The sequence below is a fragment of the Sphaerodactylus townsendi genome, linkage group LG03 (assembly GCF_021028975.2).
Source record: "Sphaerodactylus townsendi isolate TG3544 linkage group LG03, MPM_Stown_v2.3, whole genome shotgun sequence".
NCBI classification, from domain to species: Eukaryota; Metazoa; Chordata; class Lepidosauria; order Squamata; family Sphaerodactylidae; genus Sphaerodactylus; species Sphaerodactylus townsendi.
The window spans coordinates 142818636-142833210 of NC_059427.1; the positions used below are offsets into that span (position 1 = coordinate 142818636).

Sequence of the window (14575 nt, forward strand, 5' to 3'; positions counted from 1 at the left end):
GAGTCTGCCGCTCATGTGGAGGAATGGGGAATCAAACCCTGTTCTCCAGATCAGATTCCACCAGTCCTAACCACTACACCATGCTGGTCACAACCCTACAAGGCCCTTTCAGGTGCAAAAAACATTCTGGGGAGGAAGGCTCTCTCTGGTCCTGACCCAAACCAAGCCTCCAGGCGGCAACTATTCAAGCATCAAAAATGCTTGGGAGCTGCAATGACGGAACACCTAGTATCTTGCCTGACCCTGAACTTCTATTTATTTACTTACTTGGTTTATATCCTGCCTTTCTCACCAATGGGGATCCAAAGCCGCTTGAACCCTTCTCCCCACAACAACTTTGTAAGGTAGGTCAGGCTGAGAATAGGATGTGGCTGAAGGTCACCCAGGAGGATTCCATGGTGGAGTGGGGATTTGAACCTAGATCTACCACAGGGGTGGGCAATTATTTTTTTCCATGGGGCCGCATAAGAAACAGAAAATATTGTGGAGGGCCGGGCCAAAAGGCAGGGGGCGAGGCGCTTTTGAAAGCCCCGCAGAAGCCGGCAGCCAAGGCAACCAGCTTCTGCGGGGCTTTCAAAGACGTCTCGCTCCCCAGCACGGCAGGCGGGCCAGTCAGGGTCATCCGGCGGGCCGGATGTGGCCCACGGGCCGTATAATGCCCAGGTCTGATCTACCAGACTCTTGTCTGACTAACCGGTACAGCATACTGGCTTTCTTGGAACCTGGAACCTTCCGAGGTGTGTAAAGGTTCCTGTTCAAAAACCACACAGTAGGGAAAACACTGCCATAGGGGGAAATCATGAATTCCAAGGACAGAGTTTTATTAATGCAAATAGAATGGGTGGGGGAAAATAACAGACCTGGTGGGAACTAACCCCGTACAGATATACACACAGAGGGCTTTGGAAGGGGGGGGACGGAGAGGGAAGACCCTTCTTGGTGCCAGGTCTGCTGCGATGCCCGTTCCTCAGTTCATCTTGATCAAGATCTGTTCAGAGAAGAGTTTTTTCAGCTGAGCCACTTCGGCCGAGAGCGACGCCAGCTGATTCCGCAGGCTGCTGTTCTCCGTCTGGTAGCCGGAGCCCTGGACGGGCGCCAAGTGGGCAGGAGAGGCCCCCATTTCGCAGCAGCCGTCGAACGCCGCTGTGCCCGCAGGCGCAGCGCCCGCATTCCTCTGCTCCTCGCGTGCGCCAGGGCCCCTCCAGGCTCCCACCAGTGGAGAGGGCGGGTAATGTCCCGCCGGCTCCCCAGCCATGTCCTCTGACCCACCCGCCATTTTGAAACGCAACTTGTGGGGAAGACCTTTGACGCTCTCCCCAGTATCGTAACGGCTGACTCGGCCCAAATCTGCTCCGTCCTCGGAAGGATCGGGCACCAGGCAGTGCCCGTCGTACATAATCCCTTCCTCGGGCCTGTCGCGCTCCTCGAAGAAGACTGGGCTTCCCATGCTCGAGCTGCCTGGCGTGGAGAACCCAGAATCCTCAGAGCTGGCCGGGGGCTCTGGCCGGAAGGGGCAGGCATACCGGGGTATCTCAAGAGCGGGTGGGTAGTGTTGGGGTGTGGGCACTGGCCGGTGGGGTTCAGAGGCAGCAGGAACCACCGGCCCAGAAGGCTCCACCGGATCCCGAATCAGACCGAACCGAAACTTCAGTGCCAGGAGCTCTGCTTTGAGGCGTGCGTTTTCTTCCAGGAGAGTCAGCACCCGCCCTTCCAGGGCCAGGTCGCTCACCCGCCGCTTCTCCCGAGAACGTTTGGCCGCCTCGTTGTTCTTCTTCCTCTTGTCCCAGTAGCCGTCGTCCTTCCTCTCGTCGGGGGTGAACTCTCGCTTACGCCGGGTGGTGTTGGAGGGCCCCCCCGGCTCTTTTGGCTGGGCCGCTGCAGCAGCGGGTGTCCTGAGAAGAGACTGGCTTAACAGGCCATTGGCGGAGAGCAGCGTGACCGTCTCCTCGGCAAAGCAAGAGACGGCGGTGCGCAACTCGCACAGCTGCGGAGCCGAGACTGGGAGCTGCAGCAGCTCAGGACGAGGAACCGCTACTGAGCCCTCCAGAGGCATATCCATCTCCTGAATGGCTGCATGAGGAAGAGAAAGGAGAGCAGGTTAGTGCAGGAGGTCCCCATAAGCTACACACACTTGCCAACGTATTTCTTGGTGCTCACCAGATGTTTTTAGAAAGCAGGCAAGGTAAGGTGGGGTCCAGGAAGGCTTTTGATTGGCTGCTCAGATTTTTAAAAACAGGACCTGGGGAGCAGGACCTTCAGTATGCGACAGAAGTGTTCTATACTGAAAATGAGTCCTTATGTCTTTGTTATCTATATGCCACAGATAAAGACTGATAGATAATTTTATCAACAAAGTTGTGAAGACCTCAAGTCACTGATCTGCTAGATGGGAGCATTTCTCTCTCCAATGCTGTAATACAGGTCTTTTAGCTATAGAAGAAGAAGAGTTTGGATTAAAATATTTATTTCCCACCTCTCAAGGCAACTTACAGTGATAGTTTAAGAAGAAGAATTGGGATTTATATCCCCCCCTTTTCTCCTGTAAGGAGACTTAAAGGGACGGACAATCTCCTTTCCCTTTCCCCCTCACAACAAAAACCCTGTGAGGTGGGTGGGGCTGAGAGAGCTCTGAAGAACTGTGACTAGCCCAAGGTCACCCAGCTGGTGTGTGTTAGAGTGCACAAGCTAATCCAGTTCCCCAGATAAGCCTCCACCGCTCAAGTGGCAGAGTGGGGAATCAAACCCGGTTCTTCAGATTACTGTTCACCTGCTCTTAACACCACGCTAGCTATACATAGGACACAGCCTGGAAAACCCACCACAACCAGTTCCTACTGTCTGGTTGCACAATTTCACTCCCTGGTTAAAACCGGCGTTCATATACCCGGGAATCCCCAAACGTAGGGAAGTCTGCAGGCACCTCTTGTATTGACACAGTGTGGTGGGCACAGCTACAAAATGGCTGCCACTTACCTTCTGCCCCCACTGTTTCCCTCCTCCCCCCCTTTTAAAAATTAGTTACTAGATTTTGAGTTTCTCCTCCCACCCCCCCACCCCAGTTTGTTTTTTAAGAAATAAGCAATGTATTTCTGAAGGCCTGCCTTCATTTCCTAACATTTTGACAAATGTCTATGGTTGGCATTTTCAGAAGCATGTCACAGTAAGATGTGTTTCTCTCTGTGGCCCAGTGTGGAATGACTGTGTGTGGAGTGCACATGTTTTGTCCACCTTGCAGAAGTAGGGGTGGGGCAGCGGCGTCGCGCACACGGAGCGGTGAGGTGTGATGCCCCAGGCGGAGCTGCAACTGAGGCATGGTTGGGCTGTTCCGGGGGCGTGGCAGGGGCGTTCTGGGGTGGGCTCTGCTGCGCCAGGGACTCAGGGTGCGCACACGCCCCAGGCACAGTTTCCCCTTGCTCCGCCTCTGGGGTGGGGTAAGGTGCAATTGCATAGTGGTTAGGGCAGGGGTGGGCAATTATTTTTTCCATGGGGCCGCATAAGAAACAGAAAATATTGTGGAGGGCCGGGCCAAAAGGCTGAACTCAATTCACTGCACCAGCAGGGCGTGGGTAGTGCTCAGGTGCACAGATCAAGCAGGAATCAGTGGCTGGGTTCTTGCACTGGCCACTATTTGGCACCGAAGTCTAGAACCGGCTTAACCATGGGTGCATAGCTGTCCACTGTGACAGTCCGGCTGGTGGGGAGACTTAAGTCGCTCCAGGCCTGGCATCGGCTGGAGCTTTTGAAAGCCCCACAGAAGCAGGCAGTCAGATGCAAGTGGCTTCAGCGGGGCTCTCAGGGCGCCAGGAAGCACCAGCTGCAGGCAGGAGGAACGAGGCACAGAAAGCCCTGGCTGGCAACCGGCTTCTGCGGGGCTTTCAAAGGAAGGGATCAGCTTCCAGAAACCACTCAGCAAGGGGGGAAGGGGTTGGGTTAACGTGAGGCATGTGGGGTTCTAAGCTCTGAGATCCCATCTTGGGCAAGGGCCGAGTCTGTCATAAGGGCCAGTCCAAGGTCATCGTGCAGGCGGGATGTGGCTTTAGAGACGTATCATGCACTTGGGAGATTCGGGTTGAGGTGTGAGGCCTGGAGGTGTTTGTGGGGGACTGGGCATTTGCAGCTGCCATTTTGGCCATAAAAAGAACTGCACCTCAACCTCACTGCACCCACTAGTACTCATTTTTACGAAGGGTTTCGCTTTGGGCTGCTGTAAAGAATGCAAGCTCACTTGTGCTAAGCCTGATGTAACCTTCAAACACTCAATGTTAGTGTGGAATTGGCAGACATCAGGGTGTGCCTAATTGGGCATGTTGTCTGTTTTCAGACTGTATGGCTGTGTTCTAGTAGCATTTTCTCCTGACATCTCGCCTGCATCTGTGGCTGGCATCTTCAGAGAGTACTCTGAAAGATGCCAGCCAATGATGCTTTGAAACGTCAGGAGAAATACCTTCTAGTTTCCATACAGTCTTCCTAATTGATTCCGGCTGTGAAAGCGTTCAACAATACATATTACTTGTATGTAAAATTAATAGAACCGTTCGATTTAACTTATAAAAGTTAGCCAAGCAGCAATGTCCATTTTACAATACAACATAAAATGGTGTCTGTATTGAAGCCAGAGAAATCTTAAATTGTCAGCTAACAAGGTCAGGGTGGGTTGGCAGATGCCCAATACATCTGGGTCTCTATCAGTCAGACTTTGTACAAGATTTTAAAAAAAGTTTTAGCACTATAGTCCTTTGTCTATTCAAACTCTTTGTCCTTTAATATAGTTCTGTTGGTTCTTTGTGTTAAGACAGTCTAATCAAATGTCTAGTATTTGCCTAAATTATAAACTGCCAATCAAAATCCACCACTGTTATAATGCAGAAGGAGGGGAATTTTGGGATATTATAAAGTTATTTTCTTTGTTTTACTCGGGGGGCATATGTACATAATCCTTTGTCTGTGCATATGTTTCCCCCAAGCTTTCTGTTTGCAAATATAAAGTTTGACTTCATTAGAGCAAACATTTGTCGGGAGATTTTTATTTCCAATATTAGCATGGGTTGTTATTATTACTATTATAAAAAGGCAAGCTTGTAAAGAACACAGAAGCAGCAACTGAGGTTAATTATAACACTTGCAAGTTTAGGGAAGCGACTGTATTGCAGTATTATTCACCATGCACATAACGGCCAGCTTGTCTTCAAGCCCAGTTCACACTGAAGAATATCTACCATGTTTCCCCGAAAATAAGACAGTGTCTTATATTAATTTTTGCTCCCAAAGATGCGCTATGTCTTATTTTCAGGGGATATCTTATTTTTCTGCTCCACAGCTGCATGCTCTGGTGTTCTGTTCGACGGGCATGCTTCCAAACAGAAACTTTGCTACGTCTTACTTTCGGGGGATGTTTTATATTTAGCACTTCAGCAAAACCTCTACTATGTCTTATTTTCAGGGGATGTCTTGTTTTCGGGGTAACAGGGTAGTATTCGAGTGCTGTGTGGTTTCCGGGTTGCGTGGCCATGTTCTAGCAGCATTCTCTCCTCCAGTCCGGAGAAAATGCTACTAGAACATGGCCACACAGCCCAGAAAACACACAACACCACCAATTAGGTAATACAAAAATAATCTGACAATTCCACACTAACATTGAGTGTTTATGTTTTCACAGACTTAGCATAAGTGAGCTTGCATTCTGTACAGTAAACCTGCAAGTTAAACCCTGTGTGAAAATATCATTAGTGGATGTAGTGAGATGAGGTGCAATTTTTTTATTGCAAATATGATTGCAAATACAGTTGCAAATGAAAGCCTTCAACAAATACAATATCTAGTGTTCCTCCATCTGCCAAGGAGATGATCAGGTGGTTCAGCCCTTCATAATTCTTCAGGCACCCTGCCTCCCAATTTCTGTCAGCCTACCTCTGCTCTATAGTCTCTGAGCTCCTATGGCTGCCTCTAATAGTTCCTTGACAGACTAAATGAGCAGGTAAAGTTTTTCCTGCCCCCGCAAAAGACCTTGAAGCAAGAACAAGTGAGGTTTCCTAACCAAACCTGAACGCCAGAAACCTGGTCTGTCCTGCCCTGGTTAAAGTTGATCTCCCCTTCCTTCCCAGCCAACTCTCCCCCTCCCCCATTAAGAAGAAGAAGAAGAGAAGAGTTTGGATTTATATCCCCCCTCTCTCTCCTGCAGGAGACTCAAAGGGGCTTCCAATCTCCTTGCCCTTCCCCCCTCACAACAAACACCCTGTGAGGTAGGTGGGGCTGAGAGAGCTCCGAGAAGCTGTGACTAGCCCAAGGTCACCCAGCTGGCATGTGTGGGAGTGTACAGGCTAATCTGAATTCCCCAGATAAGCCTCCACAGCTCAGGCGGCAGAGCTGGGAATCAAACCCGGTTCCTCCAGATTAGATACACGAGCTGTTAACCTCCTACGCCACTGCTGCTCCTGGGGTTAATCCTCACAACAATCCTGTGAGGTAGGCTGGGGTGATAAGAGGGACGGGCTTAGGACCTCCAGGGAGCTTCATGACCAAGTGGCACTCAAACGCCAGCCTTCAAGCCGCCCCACTCCCTTGAGCCAAAACAGGGGTTCCTGGTGCCTTTGAGTGCATGGGCACCTTTGGAATTCTGAGAAAGGGAGGGGGAATTGCCCCAAACTGTCAGAGGTGAAGCTGACCAACTAGTGGTGGGATTCAGCCGGTTCGCACCACTTCGGCAGAACCGGTTGTTAAAAGGGTGCTTGTAAACAACCAGTTGTTACATTATTTGAATCCCACCACCGGAACTGCTGGGACCAACGGCCAGTGGAAGTTCAAGTGAAAGCAAGGAATAATTTTAAAAACAGACTGGAAAACAGGAGAATAAAACCAACGCTGTTTATCAGCTGCCCCCCCCCCCCCCCCCCCCCCCCCAGTATTTTAGTTTGCACAACTAATTAGATCTTCACTGGCCAATCAAAAGCCCTGCTAGGCAAGAGTCCCACCTGGCCCCACACACTTTCTAAAATACCTTGGGGAGCGCCAGGTAAGGTGCTGGCGCGCAGGCCGGTGCCCACGGGCGCCACGTTGGGGACCCCTGAACCAGAACAAGGAACAAAGCAAAATCAGTGCTGGCAGCGACGGTTGGATGCTGAGCTCCCTCCGGACTGCCTCGTATCCTGGCTCGCTCTCCCTGCCCTTTCTCTGCCAGGACTCTAATCTCCTCCAGAGCTGCGGGAGTCAGCCAACGACCTCAGATTCCCTCTGTCCCTGTTCTACATGTTGCTTTAACTAAGCCTGTCTCTCCCACTGGACCTCCCATAACCCAATGCACCGGGAGCATTCCAGGCCAGGGACAGAACTGGCTGTGCTGCCCTGCTCAAAGAGGACGGAAAGGGAAAAGGGCACGCAGTTTAACAAGCAAAAACATCGCTGGGAAGCTCAATTATCTTTGTGCACGGCTGCCAAGTCGGTGCCACCCCGGCTGCCACCCTGTTTGCAAGACGGACACATGGAGCAAGATGGTGCCTTTGGGTTCTGAGCACCTGCTTTGACTTTGCACAGATGTTTGGATCCTTAATTTGGCAGCTGAATTTGTGCCTGCCCTGCCTGCCAGGGTGGGGAAGAGTCTGGACTGCCGAGCGGGTGAAGGTCTGTGTGGCAAGTGGGGGCGGGGCAGGGGGCGGGAATAATTTGTTTTGGAGTGCAAGGAGAGAGCGAGGGTTGAGTGTTCCAGCTGGCAAAGTTACTTGAGCTTAGGAAAACAAGAACTTCTTCCTTCCTTGCTTAATAAAACAGATACTGGGGGAAAAAACCTTTACAAGGAAACATTCCATAAAAGGTTACTCAAAAACCTTCTATCACAATGGGAAATGGGAGCAGCCACAAATCCACGGAACCGTCTGTAGTCCTTAAAGAATATCCTACATGTTCTCAATACGACGTCAGGCAAAGGGTTGCCAAACAAACTTGAAATGTTTCTGCTTTCCTCTTTTTCAGATCTCCTGCATGAAACAAGGTGGGGAATGAAACCCCCCACTGTGATGGAGGCATGCATATACACAACCTCACAGAAAACCACACCGCAAGGGAGATGCCAAACTCCAAAAACATACACGGCACCACGCAGGCCACGGCTGAGCAGAGCAATGTAACTGTGCACCATTCCAGACACACGCCCCAGAAATCTTCATAGAGACACAGGAGCGCACCGATGGGGCTGCTTTCTAAAACTATGGCGCCCTACGCTGCCACATCCTTGCACAAAAGCTTACCACAACTCCCTTAAGACCAGGCCGGTGCAATGCTGGTGATAGGCCCAGGACAGATGGGAATTGCAGGGCAGATTTCAAAGGGCTCATTAAGTATCCTTGTAATCAGTCCTAAATACATCTGATTTATAGACACTGAATGAGCCGCTTGCATATATTTCCACTGTCCTGCAAAACTGATCTGAAAAAGAAGGTGGTTTTTGTCGTCTGCATGTATCTATATTGTATCTGCATTAATCTTTTACGATTATGAATCTTCCTTAAAATATTTAATATTTTGCGCTAAAGGATCTTCCTTGGTTCTCGTCACAATATCAATTATCAAAGGGTAATCGCGGCCCTCCAGATGTTATGGACTACAGTTCCCATCATCCCCTGCCAGCATGGCCAAGTGGTAGGGCGCATGGGAATTGTAGTCTATGAACATTTGGAGGGCCAGAGTTTGAAGACCCCTGGCCTAGACCACAGGTGTCAAACTCGCGGCCCTCCAGATGTTATGGACTACAGTTCCCATCATCCCCTGCCAGCATGGCCAAGTGGTAGGGCGCATGGGAAGTAGCCAGTCTATGGTGGAGGGCCAGAGACTGAACCCCTGGCCTGAACCACAGGTGTCAAACTGTGACCCTCAGATGTTATGGACTACAGTTCCCATCAGCCCCTGCCAGCATGGCCAAGTGGTAGGGCGCATGGGAATTGTAGTCTATGAACATTTGGAGGGCCAGGACTGAACCCCTGGCCTAGACCACAGGTGTCAAACTCGTGGCCCTCCAGATGTTATGGACTGAGGATTCCCCATCATCCCTGCCAGCATGGCCAAGTGGTAGGCAGCATGGGAATTGTAGTCTATGAGCTGTTGGAGGAGCCAGGACTGAACCCTGGCCCTGAACCACAGGTGTCAAACTTCGCTGACCCCTCAGATGTTATGGACTACAGTTCCCATCATCCCCTGCCAGCATGGCCAAGTGGTAGGAAGCATAGGAATTGTAGTCTATAGACATTTTGGAGGCCAGGTTTGAGACCCCTGGCCTGGAGCCACGGTGTCAGGCTTCGTGGCCCTCAGATGTTATGGACTACAGTTCCCATCATCCTACCAGCATGGCCAAGTGGTAGAGGCATGGGAGTAGCAGTCTATGAACAGCTGGAGGGCCAGGACTGAACCCCTGGCCTGACCACGGGTATAAAACTAAGTGGCCCTCAGATGTTATGGACTACGATTCCCATCATCCTGCAGCATGGCCAAGTGGTAGGAGCGCATGGGGTGTAGTCTATAGTATTGGAGGGCCAGGATTTACCCCTGGCCTAGACCACAGGTGTCAAACTCGCGGCCCTCCAGATGTTATGGACTACAGTTCCCATCATCCCCTGCCAGCATGGCCAAGTGGTAGGGCGCATGGGAATTGTTATGGACTACAGTTCCCAGCATCCCCTGCCGGGATGATGGGGCCTGTAGTCCATAACATCTGGAGGGCCGCGAGTTTGACACCTGTGGTCTAGAAGCCAGCTGCAATTCCGGCTCTTGGGCCATTCCTGGCGCTTGGGGGGGGGGGCAGTCCGTGGGGGGGGGGGGGACCTGATCTCCGCCGCCCGGAGTCCAGCCGTGATTCCCCCGGCGGTTGGCAACCTAACCCCGGCGGGCCGTGTCGCGCGTGGGGAGGGGGAGCGGGGGGGGGGGTGAACCGCATCTGCACATGCTCAGAGGCAACCGCGACGGGAAGGGAGAGCCGGAGAGGCCACCCACCCCCCCACCCACCCCCCCCGCGCGCCCCGGCCTCACCTTCCGTGCGCCTCGGAAGCGCCGGCGCCGGCCTCTCCTCGACCCGCTCCCTCAGCGGCGACGGCGGCAGCGGCGGCCGCCCACCCCGGTGCGCGTCGAGGCCTCTCCGCCCGCCTGCGCGCTCCTCCCCCGGCGCGCCAGCACCGCCCTCGCCTCGCCTCGCCTCGCCTCGCCGGGCCTGGGTCAGCCCGGGACGCCGCCTCGCCCCGCGTCACCCCGGCCGACCCCGCCAGAGGGCGAGGCGAAGGGCCGGGGACGAACCAGGCCCGACCCCTCGCCCGGAGAGGCCCCCCCCCCCCTATAAACAGGCCCCGACATTCCACCTCAGGAGAGGCCCAAGAGGCCCAAGTGAGACCGGGCCCTCCCCGCGACGGCCGCCGCGACGCAGAAAACACCGCCCTGCGCCTGCAGATTTATCTATTCGTGCTTTACGTTTGTGCCCAGCCAAGCTCTTACCTATCTTGCATCTCAACACGTAATATCATATCAAACTATTTATTATATACTTATTCTATAATGACTGCACTACTTTTTTCATCATTCCTATTACCCATCTCCTCCCACTTATGACTGTATGACTATAGCCTGTGCTGACATTTCATTTTATTTCATGATTTTACATTTTATGTTTTCATTACTATTGATTGTTTCCTGATTGCTTACTAGACCTATATGACAATCATTAAGTGTTGTACCTTATGATTCTTGACAAATGTATTTTTCTTTTATGTACACTGAGAGCACATGCACCGAGACAAATTCCTTGTGTGTCCAATCATACTTGGCCAATAAAGAGTCTATTCTATTCTATTCTATTCTATTCTATTCTATTCTATTCTATTCTATTCTATTCTATATTCTATTCCTAATAGAGCGCAATGATAACCGATTAGAGTGTTGTAACCCTTGAGACTCACTTAATTACAATATTAAAGAAGCTCAAGCGATACAGAATTAAAACAGAGATTTTATTGACCCCACTTGCTTGAGGAACAGACAAGAAGTCAGAATTGCGGCAGAATGGCTTGATGTGGCGAATTCAGAGTAGCCTGTGCACTCCCACACATGCCAGCTGGGTGACCTTGGGCTAGTCACAGCTTCTCGGAGCTCTCTCAGCCCCACCCACCTGGACAGGGTGTTTGTTGTGGAGGGAGGAAGGGCAAGGAGATTGTCCCATGCCTTCGAGTCCCCTGCAGGAGAGAAGGAAGTGGGGGATAAAAATCCAAACTCTTCTTCTTCATCATCTGGGGAATTCAGATTAGCCTGGGCACTCCCACACATGCGCCAGCTGGGTGACCTTGGGCCTAGTCCCACAGCTTCTCGGAGTTTCCTCTCAGCCCACCCAATCTGTCCTCACACAGGGTGTTTGTTGTGAGGGGGGAAGGGCAAGGAGATTGTCAGCCCCTTTGAGCCTCCTGCAGGAGAGAAAGGGGGGATATAAACCCAAACTCTTCTTCTTCATCATCTGGGGAATTCAGATTAGCCTGTGCACTCCCACACATGCCAGCTGGGTGACCTGGGGCTAGTCACAGCTTCTGGGAGCTCTCTCAGCCCCACCCACCTCACAGGGTGTTTGTTGTGAGGGGGGCAAGGGTGAGATTGTCAGCCCTTTGAGCCTCCCTGCAGGAGAGAGAGAAAGGGGGGATATGAGATCAAACTCTTCTTCTTCATCATCTAGAGGGAATTCAAGATTAGCCTGTGCACTCCCACACATGCCAGCTGGGTGGACCTTGGGCTAGTCACAGTTCTTTGGGCTCCCTCTCCAGCCCACCTACCTCACAGGGTGTTTGTTGTGAGGGGGGAAGGGCAAGGAGATTGTCAGCCCCTTTGAGCCTCCTGCAGGAGAGAAAGGGGGGATATAAATCTCTTCTTACTTTTATAGCATTAATGACAAGCTACATTAAAATGGCAGCAAAGAATACACCCCAAAGTACCTACATCATCAATCAATCACACAAAAGGAGATTTTCCCTGTTCCCACCGCCCTTTGGGGTTGTCAAGAATCCCCATTGGAAGATGTCGGCATTACCCTTTTTGACGTTATGTGAACCAAGAACCCTTGTTTTCTCTTATCATTAATGTTTCTATAGGGCCCCTTCCGCACACGCAAAATAATGCGTTTTCAAACCACTCTCACAACTGTTTGCAAGTGGATGTTGGGCTCGTTCCTTTTAACTTCAAAAGAGCACAGCTTAAAGCAGTTTGAAAGTGCATTTCATTGCATGTCTTGGAATGAGCCGAAGGATTGTCATATTTCTCAAAGAGCCTAAGCTTTCCCATATGCCTTTCTATTGTCTCAGAAAAGAGAGCAACTTTTAAAATTATCTTTGGGTACAACAGGATCTCAAAAACAGTTTAGTTTGCACATTTTTGCATAATTGTGAAGACAAAGGGGCATTTTTTGAACTTATTATGCTAAAGCTAGCAATGAAAAGAAGAATAGGTTTAAGGCTGCGTGTTTCTTTGGTCAAGTCAGCTGCATTATGGTTGCCATCTCTCTCCATTAAAGGAAAAAAAAAATATTAGGCTGAGGAAGAGGAAATAATCTTTTGTTAAATCCAAAACCCTTTTATCTGTCTCTTTCTGACTTTTTTCTTCCACTTGCTCTGACTTTTTTCTTCCACTTGCTCTGACTTTCTACTTCTTCTGCGCCTACAGTGTGACCTTCAATAGGCATAATTCAAGTACATGCAATAATATAAAAACAATAAAAAATGTAAATCAAAATATCCCAGCAAAAGGCCCAGAAGAGGCTCCCGAACATACATCGGTGAAAGAGCACATCCAGTCCTCCACAACCCAAATACCTTTTCGGCCCACTGGCCTTCTTCAGTGGTCGAAAATAATTTCACCAAAGATGACAGTCTTCTTTAAAAATGTCCATTAAAAAAAAGATTCTCGACGTACGAAATAACAAAACATAAACATTTTCACACCACCCCCACGTCAAAGCAAAGCAAAAGGAAACTACGATATATCTGAAAAGAGAAATAGTCATACTCATGGACTTCCATGCCATCTCATTGTTGGAATTCTTGGATCTGTTCTAGGCTCATGCATCTATTTGAAAGGGAACAATTTATCAGCTGCACACTTTATCATTTCTAATATTCTGTTCAGTCTGCTGTTTTCTCAAATCCTGCAATTATTTCCTTTCTACCATGTTTTTTTTCCCAATTGGTAGTCTGTAAAAGGTTTCCAGTTTCCTACAAGCTTCTCTGTGTTGCTATCCTTTAGTAAGATTTTTAATTTTGCTGTTTCTGCATATTCTGAATCCAATTGTCCTTTGTTTACATTTTTTCCCTTTCTCCATTTCTGCACATACAATGTCCTTGCAGACAAGATATGGCAATCTGACAAAATTCCTTTGGCCTGGAGACCGGCTGTAATTCCTGGAGACGCTGGCATCCCTACATGGTGTCTGGGCTTAGGCCTGCACTGCCCCGGCAGAAGGCGATCCTATCTTGCTGCTGTCTGAAGCTGACAAAAAATACCTCAATCCAGCCCTGCCCAGCAATACTGAAGGTGGAGCATCCCTGAAGACTTGGGGGCAGAGCTTGTGGAAGGGGCTTGGGAGGAATGTGATTCCATAGATCATTCGCTCCAGCTGTAAGAGTGGCAGACCAGACTACCAAGTGACGCGAGCCTGAATTCCCATTGAGCACTCTCGGGCCAGTCCCAAAATCTCAGCCTGGCCTACATTGCAGGGTTGTTGTGGGGGAATGGAGAAGGGGAGAACGATGTTCTAAGCTGCTCTGAGTCCCAGCTGTGGGGAGAAAAGCAGGATATAAACAAACAAATTAATGCTTGCCTTTTCCCCCCTGGGGGAATGGATCTCTAATGGCTGGAGATCAGTTGTCATTTCGGCAGAATTCCAGGCCTTGGGAACCGACCGGCAAGGGACCCAGCCTGCCCTGCCTTGGTGTCTTGAAAACCTGCTGCTTGGCCTTTAGGGAAGGTAGTGATGTGAAGTAAAAACACGGGCCACAGAAGCCAGGCAGGGCTGACCAAAGTTTTCTGGACTGCGCAGGCCACACAAACAAGGACGCGACACAATACTACTCCAGATCATGGTGGCGAATCGAGTTAGCTTCCCTGCCAGTGTGGACGTTGGCCATGCTGGCAGGGGCTGATGGGAATTGTAGTCCATAACATCTGGAGTGCCAAAAGTTCGCCACCACTGCTATAAGATAACCAAGACTATTAGCCCAGAATGAATAAGCCTTGATTTACACCCTTAGCCTTCATCTGACAGATAACTCCTCAAAAGAAAGACCAGATGCAGCCATTAATTGTTGCTAACAGATCTGATGTAATGTTTAAGGGTGCTCATGAATTTGCTGTAGATGGATTAAACTTTGTTTAAATCTATATCTATAAACGCAAAATACCACTCACTGACTGACTCATCAAAAGAACTCAAAAACCACCGAACCTACAATGTTGACATTTGGCACACTGGTTCATTATGTGGTTTAGGTGCTCACTAAGAAAGGATTTTTCAAAATATTCAGTTTTACTCGAGATTACACATTTACTGTTTTAACTGCTCATCTCTGGCCATCTG

The 14575-nt window shown here is 50.1% G+C and overlaps 1 protein-coding gene across 1 annotated transcript; it reads right to left on the reverse strand.

The window, feature by feature from the left end:
* Nucleotides 1-787: 787 nt before the first annotated feature.
* Nucleotides 788-10275, reverse strand: LOC125427886. Its single transcript, XM_048487448.1, has 2 exons — nt 10009-10275; nt 788-2070 (listed from the first exon to the last, which is right to left on the reverse strand). The coding sequence occupies exon 2, from the start codon at nt 2057-2059 to the stop codon at nt 968-970; it is 1092 nt and encodes a 363-aa protein (XP_048343405.1). The 5' UTR covers nt 2060-2070; nt 10009-10275; the 3' UTR covers nt 788-967.
* Nucleotides 10276-14575: the final 4300 nt, after the last annotated feature.

Bases quoted from the DNA above. Each gene is read 5' to 3' on its own strand.
- LOC125427886 (XM_048487448.1), bottom strand. From the start codon at position 2,059: ATGGATATGCCTCTGGAGGGCTCAGTAGCGGTTCCTCGTCCTGAGCTG.